General features: G+C 42.9%; 1 protein-coding gene across 2 annotated transcripts in view; it reads right to left on the bottom strand.

The window, feature by feature from the left end:
• SACS (sacsin molecular chaperone) overlaps window positions 1–20,263 on the bottom strand; it is a 76,460-nt gene that overhangs the window by 13,538 nt on the left and 42,659 nt on the right. For both annotated transcript variants that reach the window (XM_030882694.2, XM_030882695.2), the window contains 6 exons: window positions 19,365–19,452; window positions 18,388–18,473; window positions 15,605–15,716; window positions 12,741–12,887; window positions 9,189–10,683; window positions 8,483–8,574 (listed from right to left, as the gene is read on the bottom strand). In XM_030882694.2, the coding sequence (XP_030738554.2) occupies window positions 8,483–8,574; window positions 9,189–10,683; window positions 12,741–12,887; window positions 15,605–15,716; window positions 18,388–18,473; window positions 19,365–19,452 (2,020 nt within the window). The remainder of the gene's footprint in view (window positions 1–8,482; window positions 8,575–9,188; window positions 10,684–12,740; window positions 12,888–15,604; window positions 15,717–18,387; window positions 18,474–19,364; window positions 19,453–20,263) is intronic.

A 20,263-nucleotide genomic window follows, 5' to 3' on the forward strand; every position in this document is an offset into this window, starting at 1 on the left:
GGTACTTAGCACAAAGTAAAGTGTGTTCTTCTGGGATCTGGGCTTTGCAGAAGTGCTTCAGGGACAAGCAACAGGGGAAGCGGGCCCTGCTGTGAAGGCAGGGTTACCCCCAACAAGGCAGCTCCACTCCCAGATGTTTTATAAACTAGGAGACTAATAAGGTTTTCTCTGGGGAAAAAAAGATTTTTGCTGACTTTTAATCAGTGGTCTAGAAAATAACATTTTATTTCTAAGTGCATGTTGTGTTTCAGAGTATTTTATCTGCAATACCAGAAGTAATAAAATTTTAAAATAACACTAGGTACCTATAGGTATGTTATTTGCCCATATAGAGAAATAAAAAGCATCTCAAATTCAATCTTATGGAAAACTAATATTCCATTTTCTCCCTAGGTACACGTAATTTCTAGACTCTTAAAAGACTAATTTTGGCAAGTTATAAAAGGGGGCACACCTCAAGCCCCTTGAAATTTTTCTGTATCAGCATTTGTTAACCAAGGAAGGACACCCTTGTTCCACAGACTCACACATCAGGAAGATGACCTTACTTTCTACCAAGAAAATTATCTTTCATGTTACAATAAGACATTTAAAATTACTGCCATAGAAGTTTAAGCAAGGGCATACTTTTGCAACTTTTGAAGACATCAATACCCACATTCTGATTATTATCAGTTTCTACATTGTGTGACTTAGGGTAAGTCATGTAGTAATATTTAAGAAGTCATAAAATCTTGTCAATAGTCTGACTAGCATCGCCTTCTCGGTCTGTGAGTCCCATTAAGATATAATTGTTTTAATTAATTTGTTTAATATTCTAAAAAATGCTTACTGAATTGCATTAACTATAATAGAATTTCCAAATCACAAGTAAGGCAAGGATACAATATCAAAGATACAAAAAAGGGTTAGAAATTAAAAATCAGAACACTCAACAAAAAAATCAAATATGCACCACACTGTGTCCTACGTTAGTAATTGGCACATGACATGCATTTTGTAGATAATCCTATCCAATATCCTTGCGTGAACTTTGGAACTTATAAAACATGCCTACCTTCAGGAAAGTTATCTAATATCAGTGTATAAATAAAATGCCAATAAAACCCGCACACCACACGTAACATGCGATTAACACCAGTCATGCTCAAATGAAAAAACAGCAGGGAAAACAAAGGAGAGAGAAAATGTAGTAGGACACAATTCTAAGTACAAAAGTCAATTCAATCTGAAGTCCCGATTTCTGTTTATTTCGTATTTAAGCCTTTAGCTTTTACCCTAAAATATAAATGTTAACACAGAAAGAAGTCTCCCTGCCCTGGATTAGAAAGTCACTGAAATTGTAAAGCATCTCCAACAGTATCAGTAAAATAATTTCACAGTGTTTTAATAAATGACTTGTGTTTCTGTGGCCTAGCCTTTAAAATCATCAGCACTGTCAAAAGAGGTTAAGTAGTACTGTTAGGTGTCCCTGGAGACAGAAAGTGCTTATCTAAACTCTCAACAGATGTGTCTGTTTAGAAATATCTCTTCTCAAGGTAGTTTGTGCTTTCCTATAGATCGGTTCAAGATAATCACATCGACATGCTGAATCACTATTCAAGGACTGCACTACGTTTTTTGTTTATTTATGTGTTTATGTTCAGTCCTAACTTTGAGAAAGGTTTTCATCATGAATGGAAATAGGATATTACAGTCTACTTCAAAATAAGGTGAGGGGCCAATTAAATGGTATGCCATCAGTCAGGCAGACCTTCAAAGGAAAAGGAAAAAAGGGAAAGAAAATGAGCACACAGGGAAGGCGAGGACAGCCCGCCGGCAGGCTCAGCACTCCCTCGGGCTCTCTGCAAGCCTGGCGGCAGCACCTAACACCCCAAGGGGGCCAGCGGAAACCTCATTCTACCTCAGAAGGCACGAGCGTCATTCAGAACAGCACTCGTGACCAACTTCTCTCCAGAAGTCATCACTGACACTGCTTCGGCTTCCTAGTTTCCATCCCTAATAGGAGACGGACAACAGTGGGGAGATGGCTGACACAACCCAGAGTCCCCAGGGCAGGTGCTAACTGTGCAGCCCGCTGACATCAAGATCCTGTCTTCCTCTTTGCTCACACCTTAAAAATATAAGAGTATATAGTCATAGCAGGTGTGGATGATCAGCTGCTTTTAACACAAGCTAGAAACCAAAGTTAATATTTATATGAATTACCACTATAACAATGACTTGGTTTCTAAATTTATTTCAGCTTCAAGGAAGAGACTGACTCAAAAAATAATGTTTACTAGAAAAACAATTTCTGTAAAGCAAATCTTACATCCTCTGATCTTCCAAGTGAAACATGAACTGGGGGGAAATAATACAAGTTGAGTCAAAACTTGTTATTAAAAAAAAAAGACAGTCAATAACTGACACTCAGCATTGTGCGAACAGTCAGCGGCCGTCCCTAATGGGAGCTGGCAGCCACTCTACCTTTGCTTGTTCCCCGGGGGCACTAGGCACACTGGACCACGCTCCTCGGTGGCCAGTCCACGCAGGGCCTCTCACTTCATCGGCACAGATCCCAGAACGGATCCCCTCTGACATTTTTAATCTCAATATTTACGTGCATCATATAATAGGTGTGTGCACTCTCACACTTTCCCATTAAATACCACAGCTTAAAATACCAATTTCAAGATAATTCTTTCATTTGAGACTAAATGTCCGATGAAATGAATGTTTCCAAGTCATTTGAATATGGTTTTATTGTGGTATGTGTCACAACCACCTATATACTCCACTAGTATAGTTTCCTCTCTCCTTTAATAATTACCACCAGAAAAAAAATACTGATATAACTTCTAGCTACTTAGGTAAGCGAAAAACCAGGATTCAAAGAATCAAATGAACAAAAACATCAGGCTACAAATGAACACGTTTAGTCATCATACCTGAGTATCCCCAGAGAAGTTGCTGTGCTAGAATACAATTAAATCCGTTCTTAGAAAAGGCCAGATTGTCACAATTCTCACGTGACGGCTACAGGAATTGTTCTGTATCTTAAGATAACAGTTTGCAGAATCTTACACATCATTATGTAAAAGAAAAGCCATAAACAAAACTCCAAACGTAGCAGAATGTACATTTAAGATTTAAAGATGTATTTCAATACGAACTAAAACCAAACTATTAGGCATTCCTACCATTTGTCTGACTCAACTTTTTTTCTATTTATTTCCTTCAAAACCCATTGACCGGCTCCTCTAACTTCTGACTGTCACCCATTTGCTCAGGTAGCCTAACACAGAAATAATCTCGATCTGTAATAGGAAAAACAAAACAAAACAGAATCATCGTTCCAACTCTGCAGCTCTAGCAGGTCACGTAAATCCTTCAAATTCTTTCGGCTTCGACGTCCCCAGCCCTCAAAGGAGGGTGACGATTATCTCAGGATTGTGGAGAGCAAAGGAGATACTGAAGACACAGGAAAGCCTGACTCACAGGCACAGTGGGGGGTCTGCCTTTTCGTCCTTGTCCGTGCAACACCATCCCACCTGGCCCAGCCGCGGGGGCTTAGCGTTAGCTTGTCACCCAGGCACTGGGAGTACAAAAGAAGTAACAGACGGCCCCTGCTCTCAAGGATTCGTAGTCTGGCACAGTGAAAACGTGCCTGTGACCAGGCAAAGGGGAGCACATGGACTGCGACGGGGTCCGGGCGTGAACCAGAGACGGCCCCTCAGGCCTGCGGTGCCGGGCAGGGCCGGAGACGCGAGAGTGGGAAAGGGAGCCGCTTGGAGGAGGCGCATGGGCTGAGGGTTAGAAGGTGAAGGAAAGTCACAGGGCCAAGCGGAGGAGGGAGCCAGTAGTCTAAGCAAAAGGAACACCGTGTGCAAAACACAGGTATGAGAAAACCTTAATTCAGGTAAAAAAAAATTTACCAAGCACCCACCTTGAAGTGGGCGCTATGCTGCACGGCGGTGACAAATCTCACAGGGTTCTGGTCTCACAGGGTGCAGGGAACTCAAGTTTGTGCACCTGCAAGCGCCTGTGGTGACAAGAACAGAAGAGGGATACCGAGGGGCCAACCACGGGATGCCCCGCAGGCCACACGAACAAGACCGCGCCTGTCCCGCGTCAGGATCTGCTCGAAACCTGCGAGCGGGGCAGGCGGTGATGAGACGAGGGGTGTGGGCACAGTGACGGCGTGTCTCCGAGACAGAGGGCCTGCAACACAGCCAGAGAAAATGCAATCCCCAGACCCCGGAGACTGGAGAACAAGGATGGCGAGCGAGGGGTTCATTCCTGGGCATGGTAACGGGTGCCTTTCTCAAGAGGAAGGACCAGGCAAAAGGAGAGACAGACGCAGAGAGAGGATGAGGACCCCAGCTGGGAGAATGCCGACCTTGAGACTCCTAAGGAACTCCAGGGGCAGAATGATAGCAGCTGCCACCTCATCACCATTTCTTATGAGCAGGTAGCGTGTTAAACTGTACACGTTCTGTACACATCATCCGATCTTCAGAGAAACGCCTACCACGACTAAAACATTACAATTGAGGTTATCAATAAGCTGCCCCGCTGCGATAATGCAAACTGGATAAAATTCAGTTGGTAAGTTGTGACTGCCTGCCATCCTCCACTCAACCCTTTTTCTCATTTCATTCCACTTGTAAGAAAGCAATCTTGCATTTCATGTAATCGAATCTTGAGGGCCCCAGATATACTCTTTTTTTTACATCTTTATTGGAGTATAATTGCTTTACAATGGTGTGTTCGTTTCTGCTTTATAACAAAGTGAATCAGTTATACATATACATATATCCCTATATCTCCTCCCTCTTGCGTCTCCCTCCCTCCCACCCTCCCTATCCCACCCCTCTAGGTGGTCACAAAGCACCAAGCTGATCTCCCTGATATACTCTTAATGGAAGGATGTTCCTGTACTGCCATGATACTGATGAGGAAAGAGAGGCTCAGACAGGTCGGGTAATTTGTTCAAAGTCACACGATGGAGGAGTTGACTCTGAGCCCAGATTTGTGCGGCCACAGAGCCCAGGCTTGTAACCACTACACTGCACTACACTGCCCCTCTTGAGACTGGGGTGATAACCGAAGGTATGGAGACCATTACATATGCGTGACAGTGGATGCCTGGGGGTGAATGAGTATACTCGAAGAAAGTAAGGAACAAAATGAGAGCTGAGCAAGGAGTTCCTGAACTAATCCCATTTAGGGGGTAAGCTGAGGAACGGGAATTCACAAATAATTCTCAGAAGCAGGCAAAGAAGTATAAGGACACCGAGAGAGTGGTATCATCAAAGCCAGGGAGTTCAAAGAGGGAGTGACCAATAATACCAAAGCTGCAGGGAAATCAGGTAAAAGGAACAGAACATTCCACTAGATTTTATAATTTTTAAAAAGTCATTAACTGGTGACCTCAGTCAGGCAATTTTATTGGAATGACGTAGAAGCAAAAGTCCATGTGCTGTGATAACAGATGATGAGAAAGTACAGACAACAAACACACGCCACTCCTTCCAGAAGCTGGACTATGTCGGGATGCAAGAAAGCGAATCAAAGTCAAGGTCTGTTTTGTTTTCCCCCAAACGTAAAAGACGGAAGCGTGTAATTGCAAATGGGAAAGAGGCAACAGAGGTGAACGGTGAAAGTACAAGTAGTAACTTAATACTTAGCTCAGGATTTTAAATGTGAAGCAAGTGAAAGGTAAAACTACCACACAATGACACAGATTTTGCTCGGGCTACAGAATTAGAGAAATACCCCTTGCAGAGGAAAAAAACTTCATACTTCAATTGTATGCAGCAGTACTTTCAAAACTGGCCAATCAGATTTTACTGATAATTGGTAAACAGAAGTCCACAGTGCTTTGTGTCAGCAAAACAATCACACAGTCATTATTTAGAGCAAAAAAGACCCAGTGCTGTTAGACATCTGGGACGTTCCCTACCACAGGCAGGGAGCTACACAGACGTAATACTCTCGGCCTCTCCCCTCCCCACTAGTAGTTCCCCACCTGCCCCACACACCAGAAAGAGGAATGACTTATCAACCAGTCAGGGTGAAGAGGCTCTGCCCCTGCCCAGGGAGACTCGTGGGGCAGGGCGTACCCAGGAAGGAAGCCCGAGGTTTCCCAGTGCCCCTGCAACTGGCCTGGCGAGCTCACCCGCCTCTGGAGGGGTCACAGCACAAGTCCACCACGCGCCGCAAGCCAGGAGCCCCACTACCAGGATTATCAGTAACACAGGGGAGACTGGCGACGTCTACCTGCTGGATCCCCCTCTGTGCATCTCTTCACTGACGCGGCTCTCAGGAAAGCAGAGGTGTCATTTATTGGGTCCCCATCAGTCCCTATACATGTTTCATGTTTAATGTTCCCAAAACATGGCAATAAAGTAGTATCAAAAACAAATTTTTGTCTGGAACCAATGGTATAAAAGCGATAGAGAAGATACCCAGGAAGCAGTTACCCATCACCCATATGGCCAGATAAAAATACCGGAAAGGCTAGAGATCAGGACTATTAAATAATCACAAGGGTGGCAGGCCAATACTTTAATCAAGATAGGAAAAGTGACCACGAAGACAACTTCTGGGGTAACTGAGCCACAGGTTACGGGCAACACACACAGTGAAGACATCTCTTCTAGTTTAACAGTCAAAAAAATTAACCAGGAACCAGAGATAAAACATGGTATTGGTATGATCCTACAATAACAAATCAGAAGCCACAGTAGGTGAGAAAATGAAAAGACATACAAAGTGGAAAGACTCAGCGTTATAACAATGTCAAATTACCAAAGTTAAGAGTATATAAATTTAATTTGTCCCTAAAAATATTACAATAGGTACCCCATCCATCTAAGGCCAGAGAAGCAAGCTGTGGCCATGTTCTGTGCTACGGGGTACTGGAACATTTGAGTAAAAGCAGTATGATTCTGCTGGTTCTCTACCCCTTCCACCTGATTTGATTCTGAATAACTTCTGACTGATTTCCAAACCCCTAGCTACCTCAGAAACTACTGGCCATTAACAAAAACTCTGTCTTCAGAAGAAAGTAAAACCACACAATGAAATAGCACAGCCATGAGAAAGGGTGATCTACAACTGCGTGCACCAGCCTGGACGGATCTCACAAACTCGGAGTAAGCGAAAGCAGCGGACAGAGTGCACACTGTGATTCCCCCCACGGGGAGTACAATAACTTGCTGAATCAATCGGTGCCATCAAGAGTCAGGGTCACAGTTACCCTTGAGTGGACAGGACTGTCACAGAAAAGGCAGCCAGGAGTCCCTGGGTGTTGGCAGTCTTCTGGTTTTGATCTGGGCATGTTCAGTTTATAAGACTTCATTAGGCCTACATTTAAGATATGTATACTTTTCTGTACGTACATTATATTTCAACGTGACGTTTTTAATGAAGAATGTAATAGAGAATTTGAAAAGTAAGGATTTCTAAAACTTTGGAGCAAAGAATGGCAGAGTAGTAGGAATCCATGTTTAGACCCCCAAAAAGGCTACTCTGAAGATGACAATTCCCAGTTAAGGAAGGGATCTCGATATTGGGAACAGCAGTGTCCCAGGGACACCCTCCCGGTTCACACCCGCACTCCCTTCAGCGTCACTCTGCTCCATCCTGAACTCGCCTCCCCCATTCCAGCTCCTTTCCCTTCTGTTTACATGAATGATGCACAATCATTACCTTTGAAAAGAAAACAGCATATAGTATAAAAGACACATAACAAAGAATATGCTTTACAACCTCAACTAGTAGGACAAATCTAGAATTTTTCAGGCCAATATCTAACTTTGAAAATGTTCAGGCAACAGTCTTACAAGAGAAAGGATGCTCACAAAAGTTGAAAGATAATACTAAACAGAACCATGGTGATTTTTTTCCCAAAAAGGATTCCCAATAAAGGACACCCAGCCTTCGCTACGACCCCAGGAGTGCCCTTTCCTGGCCCTGCGGCAGAGGTCATTTTGTCAGCCTGCATCTCCTCAACGCTGCCTCAGGACAGCCACACAGAACTGAGGAGGCAGGTGGTGTGAGGACAGAGCAAGGCTGATGACCTTCTCTCCGCGTATGCGCCCTCTAACCCACAAGAGTGCCCTCACCACCAGATAGGCTACAAGGGATGAGGCTGGGGGCACAAATGGAAAAGAAACGGGGAGCACTGAAACCTGCAAAGCACTGCGCACGTGCCAGGGACCACATCCATAAAGGCACACCGCCAGACCGTGACAAGAGACTTTTAAATACAGTATCACGTTCGGATTCTTTTGGATGTCAGAATCCAGCACTGACACATCTTAAACTACAACAAGTACGTGAAGTTGAACCACATGGAACTGCTGAGTGGTAACGTCTAAAATGGATAACTAATAATTTCGGAACGGTTCAACTTAATAGGAAACTTACATAAACTGTCATTTTTATCAATACATATATTAAAAAAACAACAACAACTAAACAGCTGTAATACCTCGGGTTTGGGCAGCTTCCTTTAAAGCAGCCAGAAGGTGAGGCTTCAAGTTATCCAAAATAAATTTTCCTTCGAGACCTGGGAAAAGGGTCCTAAACAGTGTAAGAAACACAGCAATGTTAATCTTCTAACAATTCTAAGATACAGAAATTCAATCATATAATTTCAAGCCAGTTAAATGTAATTACTATATTACATCAATTATGAGGCACACATCTAATCACACTGCAACACGTTTTGATCAAGTATTACCCAGGCTTCACTTTAAAACATGAGGGCATCATGGACCATATCTAAATCCAGAAATTGTCTAAACTTCTTAGAATAAAATTCATTTTATTTTCTGAAATGTCAATACACACCCTGAGTTATAAAGAATTACTTAGTGTGGTATTTTAATTAATTTAAATTAACTTCATCAAAATAATTCACTTTTGACTAACTGTAGTTACTATTAGCTCTTTATAACCATTCTTTTCTGTGTTCTGTTATTGGAATTTCCAAGAAAAACAACTGCTTAGACCCGCTCTTTAACCGGTAAACATCTGGATGCCTTTCACCTTAGAAAGTAAAAATGTATCCTTTCCTATTTTAACAAGCAGCTCTGCAAAAGTCACCCTAAGGTAACATCCACACTGACAGCTGACGAATTTCACAGCAGCCAACTGAAGTGCGGGCAGGGGCAGAAGGTGGGGTCCGCGCATACCTGGGATAGTTTTCTGAGCTTATATAGATCACATCTTGATCGGACACAGACGAGGAGAAAGGGATGAAACTTCCGTTCTGTAGGGGCAGCAGCTCCAGCCCCAGCAGCTCGCCGTAGGCCTGGTCGGAGAGCACGAACTCTAGCAGATGCAGCTTCTCAGCGGCGCTGGTACCGCCCAGGTGCGCTGCCTTCCGCAGCACCTGCCGGGTCCACGCGGGCGTCACCTTCCTCACGGGCCTCGCGCTGGACACGGCGAGCTGAACGGCGGCGGCCACGTGGGCCGGGACCCTGACGACCTGCTTCCCTGAGCTCTGGAGATAGCTGAGCACGGACCTGGTGCATTCCAGACTCTCGTCCAGTTCCGAGAAGCAAGCCTGCTCCAAGGGGACCCAGTGGCCGCTGAGGGAATACAGGACTGCGTGCTGGAACAGCTCGTGAAACAGAGGCTCCAACACGGGCTGCCAGTGCGCCGTGGCCCGCTTGACGTCGGGCCACAGCTTGTAGATGACGTCCACCGACAGGGGCAGGTCGGGGCTCCTTCCCGCCTGCAGACGTTCTATGGAGTCTAAGATCAGAGTGGCGTAGGCTCTAGGGACGACGTTCAGGACGAGAAACTCATTCCACAACGCGGCCGGGTCCCTCCACTGGTCCAGCTCTCTCCATTTGATGCTCCTGCGATTGTCCGTCAGGCCGAAGAAGCCACTGATGTGAGCTGGGAGGCCGGTTTTGCTTTCCTCGCCAGGCGGTAAAGGAAGGAAGCAGAAGGCTTTCCCGGAGAACTCGGACGCTGCTGCTCCTCCCTCCTGCTCATCTCCACTTGACAGCAGCATGGCTATTCCAATGACGGGGACGAACTTCAACTCATCAGCCAACGCATCAAGCCTACTACTAATCCCTCGCCCACCCACGCTGTTACACACCAGCCAAGACGTTTTCTGTGCACCCCTGGCACTCTCATCTTCTAAAACTATATTTATAGGGTACGTGACACAGGTTATGCTGTTGCTGGGAATCTTCTCACAATAGTTACTGATGGCGGCCCCCAGGATCTTTATAGAATCCGGCCGCTCCTGTGTCAGGGCTGCACTCTCACTAGCAGTCACTCTGAAGACCAGCTTCTCTGTTCCGTCGGCCTCGCGGACGTGTAAGGAGATGTCCTGCACACTTTTCAGAAAGAGCAGCACCGTGTCTGCATCTGCCCTGAAAGACTCAAACAACTCGAGAACTTTCTGCTTATTGTAGAGGTTACTGCTAAGCTGGGAGGGCTGTAGCCGGAGGGGGAAACGGAAAAATGTTCCTGGAAAACTGCCGTTTATAAACGTCTCCTTGGTGCTGCCAAAGATGCCAATAAATGGTGCAAACTGGTCTGAAAGTTCGCTAATTTCTCTGCTGTCCTCTTTGAGATTCCAACATTGGCCTGATTCATGTGGACCAAAAAGTGTCTGATGAGGATCTAACATCCCAATCTGATCACCACTAAAGATACAAGGAACATCTGTAAAGGAAAATTCAAGTCATGATCAACTCTGAAATTTAAAGGACAACTGTAAGCACAACTACAATACATAGTTACTATCATATATTACACACGAAAAAGCATGAGCCACAAGATGACTCTACACAGATTTATCTAAAAACAAACTAAATCTAGCTTTGGAAATAGAATTCTTTGAGCACAAAAAATGATTTCCCTTTTGATTCAAAAAGTACCAGGCATTGAGAGACTTTACATGATTGTTGTGAAAACCTAAGACACATCTTCAAACACTTACTAAACAATTAAAATACGTAAAGAGAATTTGGATATTTACACGCTCCCCATAGCCAAGTGAAGCCAATTAAACAGAACAGAGTTGCAGCCAATGCTCAAAATAAAACTTCAACCACAGATTCTCTGAGAAAAGAGGGAAGGGAAAGAACAACACAGATGATCAGCAAGCACCGTGCCCTGGAGCGAGTGAGAAATGGGCAGTGACTTGAGGGCCTAACCTTCACACAAGACACAACTCCGTGAGGTCCACCTGTAATACGCGTGGTCACTGACCACAGCCTCAGGTGTCACAACCGCCGACTCCTAAGCTCTCGCGTATTTTAAGTAGGAAACGTTACATCCACCGGCCCAGCCACCATGTCCACCAGCAACGCCGGTCCACGGCCCCCTCGTCCACACTCCCTGTTCCACTCCCACTATTGAAACTACGTCAGGGAGGCTCCTGACGGTTGTAAAGCAGGACTCAAGAACTTCGCGGATCCTCAGATTAGAGAACAGCACCCCGGGTAACACTGTCCCACATAAATGTGCTCGTTCTCCGATAGCGAACAAATCCACAGTGAGAGCAGATGCTGACCATCAGGGGAATCTCTAAACAGTTCACTCCCGTACAGCTGGCTCCATGCTTGTGCAACTCACGTGTGTGCCCCATAAAATTTAAAGACTACTACATGACACAGATGTGAGGAGCAACTCACAAATGCTTGAACACATGAATATTAATATTCGTATAACTGCTATATAATGATTTCATCACTGTTATTACATAACACATAACTAATATTACTTAACACAATATCACACAATATATCATAATAATGTAAATGCGATGTAGAAAATAGGCTTACTAAAAGTGGGCCATAGTGGTGGGGACCCTCCACCCCACCCGCCCAGGGCAGCCCCAATTCAGGCCAGGGTCTGAGAATAATACCACCTCTCACTCTCAGCAGTGCCCCAGTTTGGGCAATAAATTATGTGCCACTCTAGCTACAGCTACAGCTCTGCCAGCTCAACCCTCCTTCTCCTGCAAGTTCAAAATGCACAAACGGTGTCAAACTAAACGATAACAAGTGCTAATTTCATAAAAAAGTTTTATCACAAAACTATAGTAAATACTAAGAGCTCTGATTCTGGAAGAACAGCCATATACCCTTAGAGGTGTCTACCCTAAGAGTTTCAAGTATTTCCTACTATAACTATGAATCAGAAACCTCATATTCTTTCTAGATTACAAGCATGATTTCAAAGTAATGGTTAAAATACTCGTAAGTTTAAAGAGAGTAAAATTTATATGAGGAAAGTGAGAAACCAGAGTCATTTCAAAGGTCCTCCCCTTGTCAGTTATTCAATACCACTGGATATTATACTTTCTTCTTCCTGTTATTTAAACCTATGTACAAGAAAATCTGTGAAAATCAGTTTGCCTGACTCTTAAAGATTTGCAGTGTAAAAGTTTTTAGAGTAACAATTTTGTGTAGGCTTTCAACAGCTCACGTAAAATCTCAAACCTCACATAACATGACTTAATATACTACACTGATTCCACCGGAAATGATGGCATTAACTTTTGCATCACATGATGAAGATTTGGTATAGTTACCATGGTAACCTGAGAAAACACAAGACGCACTGATATTTCATTGATATACTTCTTGCCACTGGCAGAGAATTTGGGAAAAATGCCTTTTAAAACAATATCATCTCTGAAGTTAACCCAATGAAGTACAAAATATAGGCTAAAATAATTTTCAGTCTCAAGACTGAAAAGCCAAACACCATACCTGTTATATGATAGACAGAATTGAACCCAATTCCAAATCTCCCGACCTTCAGAGGGTCGTCCTTTTTCCGGCTCCGTGCTATCTCCTGAATGCCGTGCCAGTCCTCCGGGGTGAAAACCGCATTGTTGTACACGTAGAGAGCTGGCCCTGGGCATCGAGAGGCACATGCAGGTGTTGAGAAAGAAGGGAGCGTGGGTGTTCACTTCTCTTACAATAACTTCCTCTACACAACATTGCTTATTTGATGGGAAGATGGAAAGAAATGAATGGAGTGACTGATTGGGCATTACAGTTTGGTTGTTTTCACATTAAAAACAGAAATTACGGGGCTTCCCTGGTGGCGCAGTGGTTGAGAGTCCACCTGCCGATGCAGGGGACACGGGTTCGTGCCCCGGTCCGAGAAGATCCCACATGCCGCGGAGCGGCTGGGCCCGTGAGCCATGGCCGCTGAGCCTGCGCATCCGGAGCCTGTGCTCCGCAACGGGAGAGGCCACAACAGTGAGAGGCCCGCGTAACCGCAAAAAAAAAAAAACAAAAAAAACAGAAATTACAAATTAATGGTAAAAACTACCAGCAGAAGAAATATAGTATTGTTGACCAAAAATCCAAAAAGGAAAAATTATGGACTTAGATACTCAAAACACAGGGCAAAGAAGAAAATTAATCACAGTGTACTACTTTTAAATTTGTTCCTAAATAGAATATTTATTTATTTTTGTGAATGGAATTACCTGTAAATGTATAAGAAGACTAAAGAAACCCTGTTAATATATTATTTCATAGGGTGAAAAATAACCCTTCTCACGTGCCTATGAATTCAAGCACAGATATGGGGATGCTGGCCACAGTTTGCTTTACAAAAATGGCGTGGCTGCTACTTGGAAAACAGTCAAAGTGGGGATATGAAAAGGCCAAGACCGCGAGGCTTTTGCAGGAAGGACAAGCACGTGGAGGCTGCCTCTGCTAAACCCAGGCCACAGGGTGTCCTCAGACACAGCAGGAAAGGGCGTGGGGGAGCCCCAGATTTCGCCACACTCCTTCACTTGTACCTCTTCATTAACCACATCCTTGAAATCCTTAGTAAAGTGAGAAACTGGGGAAGATCTCTGAGTCTTCTGCATCGGATCTGACATTCTGAGTCTTTTGTAATCTCATTACATAACAAACAAGTTGAACTCAAGAGTTCTCGTGTACAACACTAAGTGTCAGTAAAGGGAAAAAACTGTGACCCAAGAAGATGACACCAGCCAAGATACCGCTCATGTCTGAATGCGAGAGAAAGACCCTCAAACACCACAAGCACGGAGGGCCCTCAACAAACATTTGTTAATTAAAGAGATCAAAGATCATGTCCACTTCCTTCTGTATGTGCAAGTTTTAAAAAATTGTCTAATCTGACGTCACTTTAAAGAGCCTCTCTCTAAGTATGCTTATGCATAAACTCAGCTAAATAATCTTGTTTCATAATTTTTTCTTTTAATGAGGTGAAGTCAGGGCTGGAAGGAAAAACTCCTAGACATGAGAGAATTGTGAAGCAGAATACTTCCAGGATCTCTTCCCGATCTCTTCCCGTATACAGTTCTACAGGACACTCCCCAAATCAGGATGACACCAGACAGAAAGCATTGTGACACACACAATCTCCTTGAACCCCCAAAGTGACTGGGGGGGGGGGACTATGTTCTCGCCGCTCCACAGGGGAGAAGGCTGACAGGCAGCCAGCCTCAGGGCCCCGCCCAGGCACAGGGAGGAAACACGAGGGGCAGGCCCGACTGACACGCCACACACCAGCACCCCACGGACGTGGGCCACGGGGAGCCCCGTGCAGGATCAGGGTTCAGACAAAAGTCCCTCATATCTACACGGGGTATCTTTCAACAATGACTACATTAAATCACAGACTCTCAGAGCCAGGAAACCTGACTGGTTTCACCCTCTCACCGAACACATGAACAATGGGGGTGAGCTGACTTGCCCAAGATCATGAAGGGGGCAGGAGTCAGAGCTAGAATGGAAACCTCCTGCCATACTACGTCTCATCCCATCTCCTTATAGGATTTTAAAAATGCAACTTCCATATCACAAATATGACCTAAGAATAAATATATGTATTTATATAATAAATATATCATAAATGCTAAATATTTAGTATTTAGATGTTTAACAGTAATGTTGATTACCCTCCTAAATCATGAAACCTCTTAAAAAATATATGACTTAATCTCCTTAAAAATATGTCCAGGAAAGTCTGAACTGACCCTCCCTTTTCTCGATAACTTTCTACCACACACAGTCATTCACAATCACCCTACTGACTTTAAAGCTGCACTAAAAGTTACAAATGTTCTTTTCAACACAGCACTTCAAAGCGCAGGACTTCAGCAGTCTTTACGTTCGTTATCGCTTCTTACTGTCTTTACTTTCATTTTCCTTACTCACTTCTCTCCTTCAATCTTTCTTCTCACCCTACTTCAAAATAATTCAAGGGCACTCTCAAAGCACAAAGTGATACACAAAGCCACAGCCTCTAACTTCTTTCCAAATGCAGAGAAGTGTTCTATTTGTCTCGCTAATGATATAAATGCTCACAAGTTGACTGAACAGAAAAAGAGATTTATGTATTTACATTGCTTATTACTCTGAGTTTCAAGATTTTTATTCTTCGCTCTGTAAAAATACCAACTAGCAGAGACATCTGCCCACAAAAAGCAGAGAAAAACATCTCTTGGAGTTAAATACGCCAAGAAGTGAAGGACAGGTGGTAACTTGACTGTTCATTAAACACTCAGTTGTAAATCACTAAAATTCACCTGTTTGTTAGTACATAAAATAAAACTTGTCCATAACTAATTATTGATTCTTACCCTGATATTGTGCCATATCTTTTGACCAAAGAGTCTCTGTTCCATACTGAGTTTCATCATATAAAAATTTAACTTCTGTGGCCCCAGCATCTTCTGCATTCTGAATTAATTCCTAGTCAAGAAATACACCAAAAAATAATATTTAATAAAACAGTAATATACTGCCCATCTTTGTATTTACCTATAATATTTAAAAAGTAATTACACATAAGTAAAGGAAACCCACTATTTGCATCGTGAGCGAGGTCTTTGTACATTCTTACAGTTAGCAAGTGCTGATGTGTAGTCCTTCCACATTGCTTATTGTGTAGATCTGTGCGCCAGCCAACTCAGTATAATTTTTCTCCCTTGGATATTTTAGTACAATTCGATCTAGTTTAGTCTAACGTAAAGAACAGGTGACAGGGCTTCCCTGGTGGTGCAGTGGTTGAGAGTCCGCCTGCCGATTCAGGGGATGTGGGTTCGTGCCCCGGTCTGGGAAGATCTCACATGCCGCGGAGCGGCTGGGCCCGTGAGCCATGGCCGCTGAGCCTGCGCGTCCGGAGCCTGTGCTCCGCAACGGGAGAGGCCACAACAGTGAGGGGCCCGCGTACAGCAAAAAAAAAAAAAAAAAAACAGAACAGGTGACAATTTCCTGGATGAGCTCTGAGTTAGACCAAACCAAATCAAGGGGTTATATTTTAAATGGATGGGTCTTTAGACACAGAATAATCCACCTGTATTAGCACACTCGTGAACCTCTAACTTTGGGGGGCACTATTTTTTACTTTCCCGGCACCCTGGAATCACTAACGGGGGTGGGGGGTGGCAGGGATGGGCAGGAACTGCAGAGGGCGTACACTGATACTACAGCCATGCCGACAGCAAAGCCTTCATGAGAGCGGGTGACACAGCGCACTGCCTGCACGCAACAAGATAAGCATCAGACTGAGTGCGGGAGCAGTGTGCAAATGAGAGCTGGCTGTGACATCAGGTGGGTGGTTAGTTCACCCCGTGCACACCAGAAGGCTGGGGACAGTTATCCCACATGCCGTTCAACCCCAAACACGAACACTTGACCACGCTTTTATCTACCTCCTCATCAGCTGCAAAGTCTTCCTGTTTACACAACTTTCCATTTCTCATGGGATTTTTAAGACTCACTCCCACCCTATTTAGTCTAGTAGAATCCCTAAAAATTAGCACTCTTATTTACATTAGGGTATAATATAAAATAATATTAAAGGTAGAAATAAAAATTAAATAGGTAGCAAGATGCCCGTTTAACTTACAGGACGACAGCACTTCAGAGGCTGGAACTCGCTTCCGTCTGGACAGCTACTTGAGACTTATGTGTATTTTAGGCAACAGAGATGAAGAAAACAAGATAACATCCCAAGTCCCAGATTCCAACTACCAGTCCCAAGTTGAACAAAAAATACGATGGGGCCCTTCTTCTCAGGGGATCTCTTTCAAACTGATTCTGGCACAGTAAATGTGCCAATTTGCATAAGATCTTGAGCTAGTCACTAAAATTTCTCTGGATCTATTTCAGCAAACATCACACAAGGTGGTGGCCTAAGTCTAGGCAATTCTAAGATTCCTATTACATCTAAAGTGGTAGAATTCTACTAAAATATCCAAGGGACAAAAATCATACTGAGTTGGCTGGCACACAGATCTACACAATAAGCAAAGTGGAAGGACTACACGTCAGCGCTTGCTGACCCTAAGAATGCACAAAGACCTCGCTCACGACCACTGCCTTGTTTGCCAACAGGATCTCTATCACTCCTTTTTGAATTGATGAGGCCCTACTAAATCCTATCTTAAATTTATTCTGTTCACCTCTCTCTACCCCCATAACCCAATAATGACACCCTTCCCACCTTCACTTTCCTAATATCTCAATATAAAAATGGCTTTCAAATTAGCCTTCTGTGAGCCACCGATCCTGTTCTCAGAGACAGACTTAAACTGCCCCAGTGCCTCATCATTACTAAACCCCCTAGGGTACAGCACTCCCCAGTCAGCGCCTGCCTGAGCATGACTGATACTAAGGTAAGCTGAACTGACCTAGTGCTTATTCTCTAAAATGTTACCATCTAAACTAGAAAATATCATAAGAGCTAAGATATTGAACATAATAAACACTAAATAATTAGAGGAAAATGCATAATAACTGATCTACTTTTACACTTAATTAAGGAAGTTTCTTATTAAGCTTAAATACAGAATCTAACTTTTGCAGTATCTTCCATTTGCATTCTTTTATGATTGTTCAGTTTGTTTTTTTAATGAGTGTATTCAAACTAAAAGAATATATTGTAAATAGAAATACTTAACTAAAACAATTATCCTTTTAAATAAACTCTCCCAAAAAGCAAACTTCTAAATCTAGGGGAGTCAAACAGGCATGGGTTCATGGCCCCTGAATGTGGGTTTTGTCTTATTTTATTTGGTCGGCTGGTTGGTTTGTAATGCCCCTGCACAATGTTTTACATAAAATTACATTACGTAATTACATAAAATTACCAAATAAATGTTCCTAGAGCAACACTGCTTGACTACAGCACACTGCAGCTTAGGGGGTTCCTTTGCCTCTGAAACCTCACATATTTACATGGACTGCATCTCAAGCCATCCCATCCAGCGTATGCACTGCAGGTGCAGAGGGAAACAGACACAGCCATTCAAATCTAGACAAAATTCTAAAATGTAAATACTAACAGGCCTTGTAAGTAATACTACTCTGTCTCATCTGTATCAGTGTAAATGCACACATGCACACACCCACACCTCACCTTAAGAATCTGTCCTCCTTCTGGATATCTTCTTAAAATGTCCTTGAGGAAATCAACAAGTGGGGGAGTTGTTTGACCAAATCGACCTGAGAACACGGGTAAAACAATTTAGAAGAAAGTCCAGCCCTCTGGCCTAGTATCAACATGTTACTTGGTTCTGAGACACAATGAAGGTGTGCAAGTTCTGACTTCACACACTTCACTGCAGCCCTCTGGTACGAGGGCTACCTGACTAAACAGATTCAGTACAAAGTAAAGCAGATTCAATTTTATCAAAGCTCAAGATTTTTAATTAAACTACAAATTAGGTTTTAAAACTGTTCAAACATGTACCAAATGCCACATGAGATTATTGATTCGAACATAAAGATGGTGGTGGTGCTGCTACTTCCCGGGGCAAATGAAATAAATGGAGCTATTTTGTGGCCGCTTTGCCACTGAGTGATAAGCCAGAGGCTCTGGTGCCTGTTACGGCATTAATGGTCGCAAGCGCAACCAATGTTCTGAGTGTTTTGAAATACGGCACAATGTCTCAACGGCTGCCCAGTTCAAATACCCTGAAGTCTCTCCTAAACTGGAGATTCTCAGAACTGACCAACCAGGTCACCTTCAGACAGGTGACAGCAAAGCGTAGGGAGCATGGGCGACGGGAAATAATTTCTCAGATGCACAGAATAAAAATACATCTGTTTACAAGTAAAAAAGAAATCTGTGCTTAAGACAAAATCATCACTATGAATTTATCTGCACCATTTTGGTACAACCACCCGCCACGACCAAGCATCCACAGGACCCTGCCCGCAGACTGCTCCACCCAACGCATCCTTACAGCTCACTGGCTCCACCCACACCTGTGTTCCTCTGGCCCTGACAGCCCCTCATGACATCCAAATGTTATGTACATTCATTTTATTTTTAAAACATAATCTTTATGCGACTAAAAATGGAATTTACTCCTGGTAAAGTCAATGTTATACCTCCCCCTTTTAAGCCTTTTGATTGAAGGTTTACAAAAAGATGACAATTTTGGGAAGTCAGATCTCCAATCCTGATCCAGTCAGATAACTGAAAAAAGAAAATAAAATTATGAAAAGCAATATAGTTCCTAATTCTGTAAGTTCAAAACTTTACCTCATTTTTTTTCACCTAAGAAATGTTTGTTTTACAAAACAGTAATAGAGTCACAGATGTAGAAAACAGACCTATGATTACCAGGGGGGAAATGGGGGAGGGATAAATTGGGAGATTGGGATTGACATGTACACACTGCTATATATGAAACAGATAATTAATAAGGACCTACTGTATAGCACAGGGAACTCTACTCAATACTCTGTAATGGCCTATATGGGAAAAGAATCTAAAAAAGAGTGGATTTATGTATATGCATAACAACAAAAAAGAAAGATTGTTTGTTAAGTGTTCATATAAGGAAATAAGTTGTTCTGGAGAAGTGAATATTCCAGAGAACAAAAATTTAGTCAAAAATTTTATTTAAAAATGTAAATGCTTTTTCCTTAAATAATTACAAATAGATAAAGATATATAGATTCTGCTTTAGAATAATTTTTAAAATTTTATGGTGAATCAGGATTATCAACATGAACAAAATCATTCTTTTGATCGGCATTTCCAGAGAGTATTACTCAGAACAGAGCTCCATGGGATTCGACAGATATTAGAGGACCAAAAAGAAAAAAAAAAAGCTTTAATTTGTTGGAATAATTTGGTTTTTAGGGCATTCAACACATTAATATTATGGTAACCTTCTTTAAAAGGATTATACTATGTGGTATTTCACAAATTTTAGCAGTAATTTTTTTTCATTTATTTTGAAGAGCATCTTATAAGATACTGTTCCTAGAAATACACTTCG

This window comes from Globicephala melas, chromosome 18 (assembly GCF_963455315.2).
Source record: "Globicephala melas chromosome 18, mGloMel1.2, whole genome shotgun sequence".
NCBI classification, from domain to species: Eukaryota; Metazoa; Chordata; class Mammalia; order Artiodactyla; family Delphinidae; genus Globicephala; species Globicephala melas.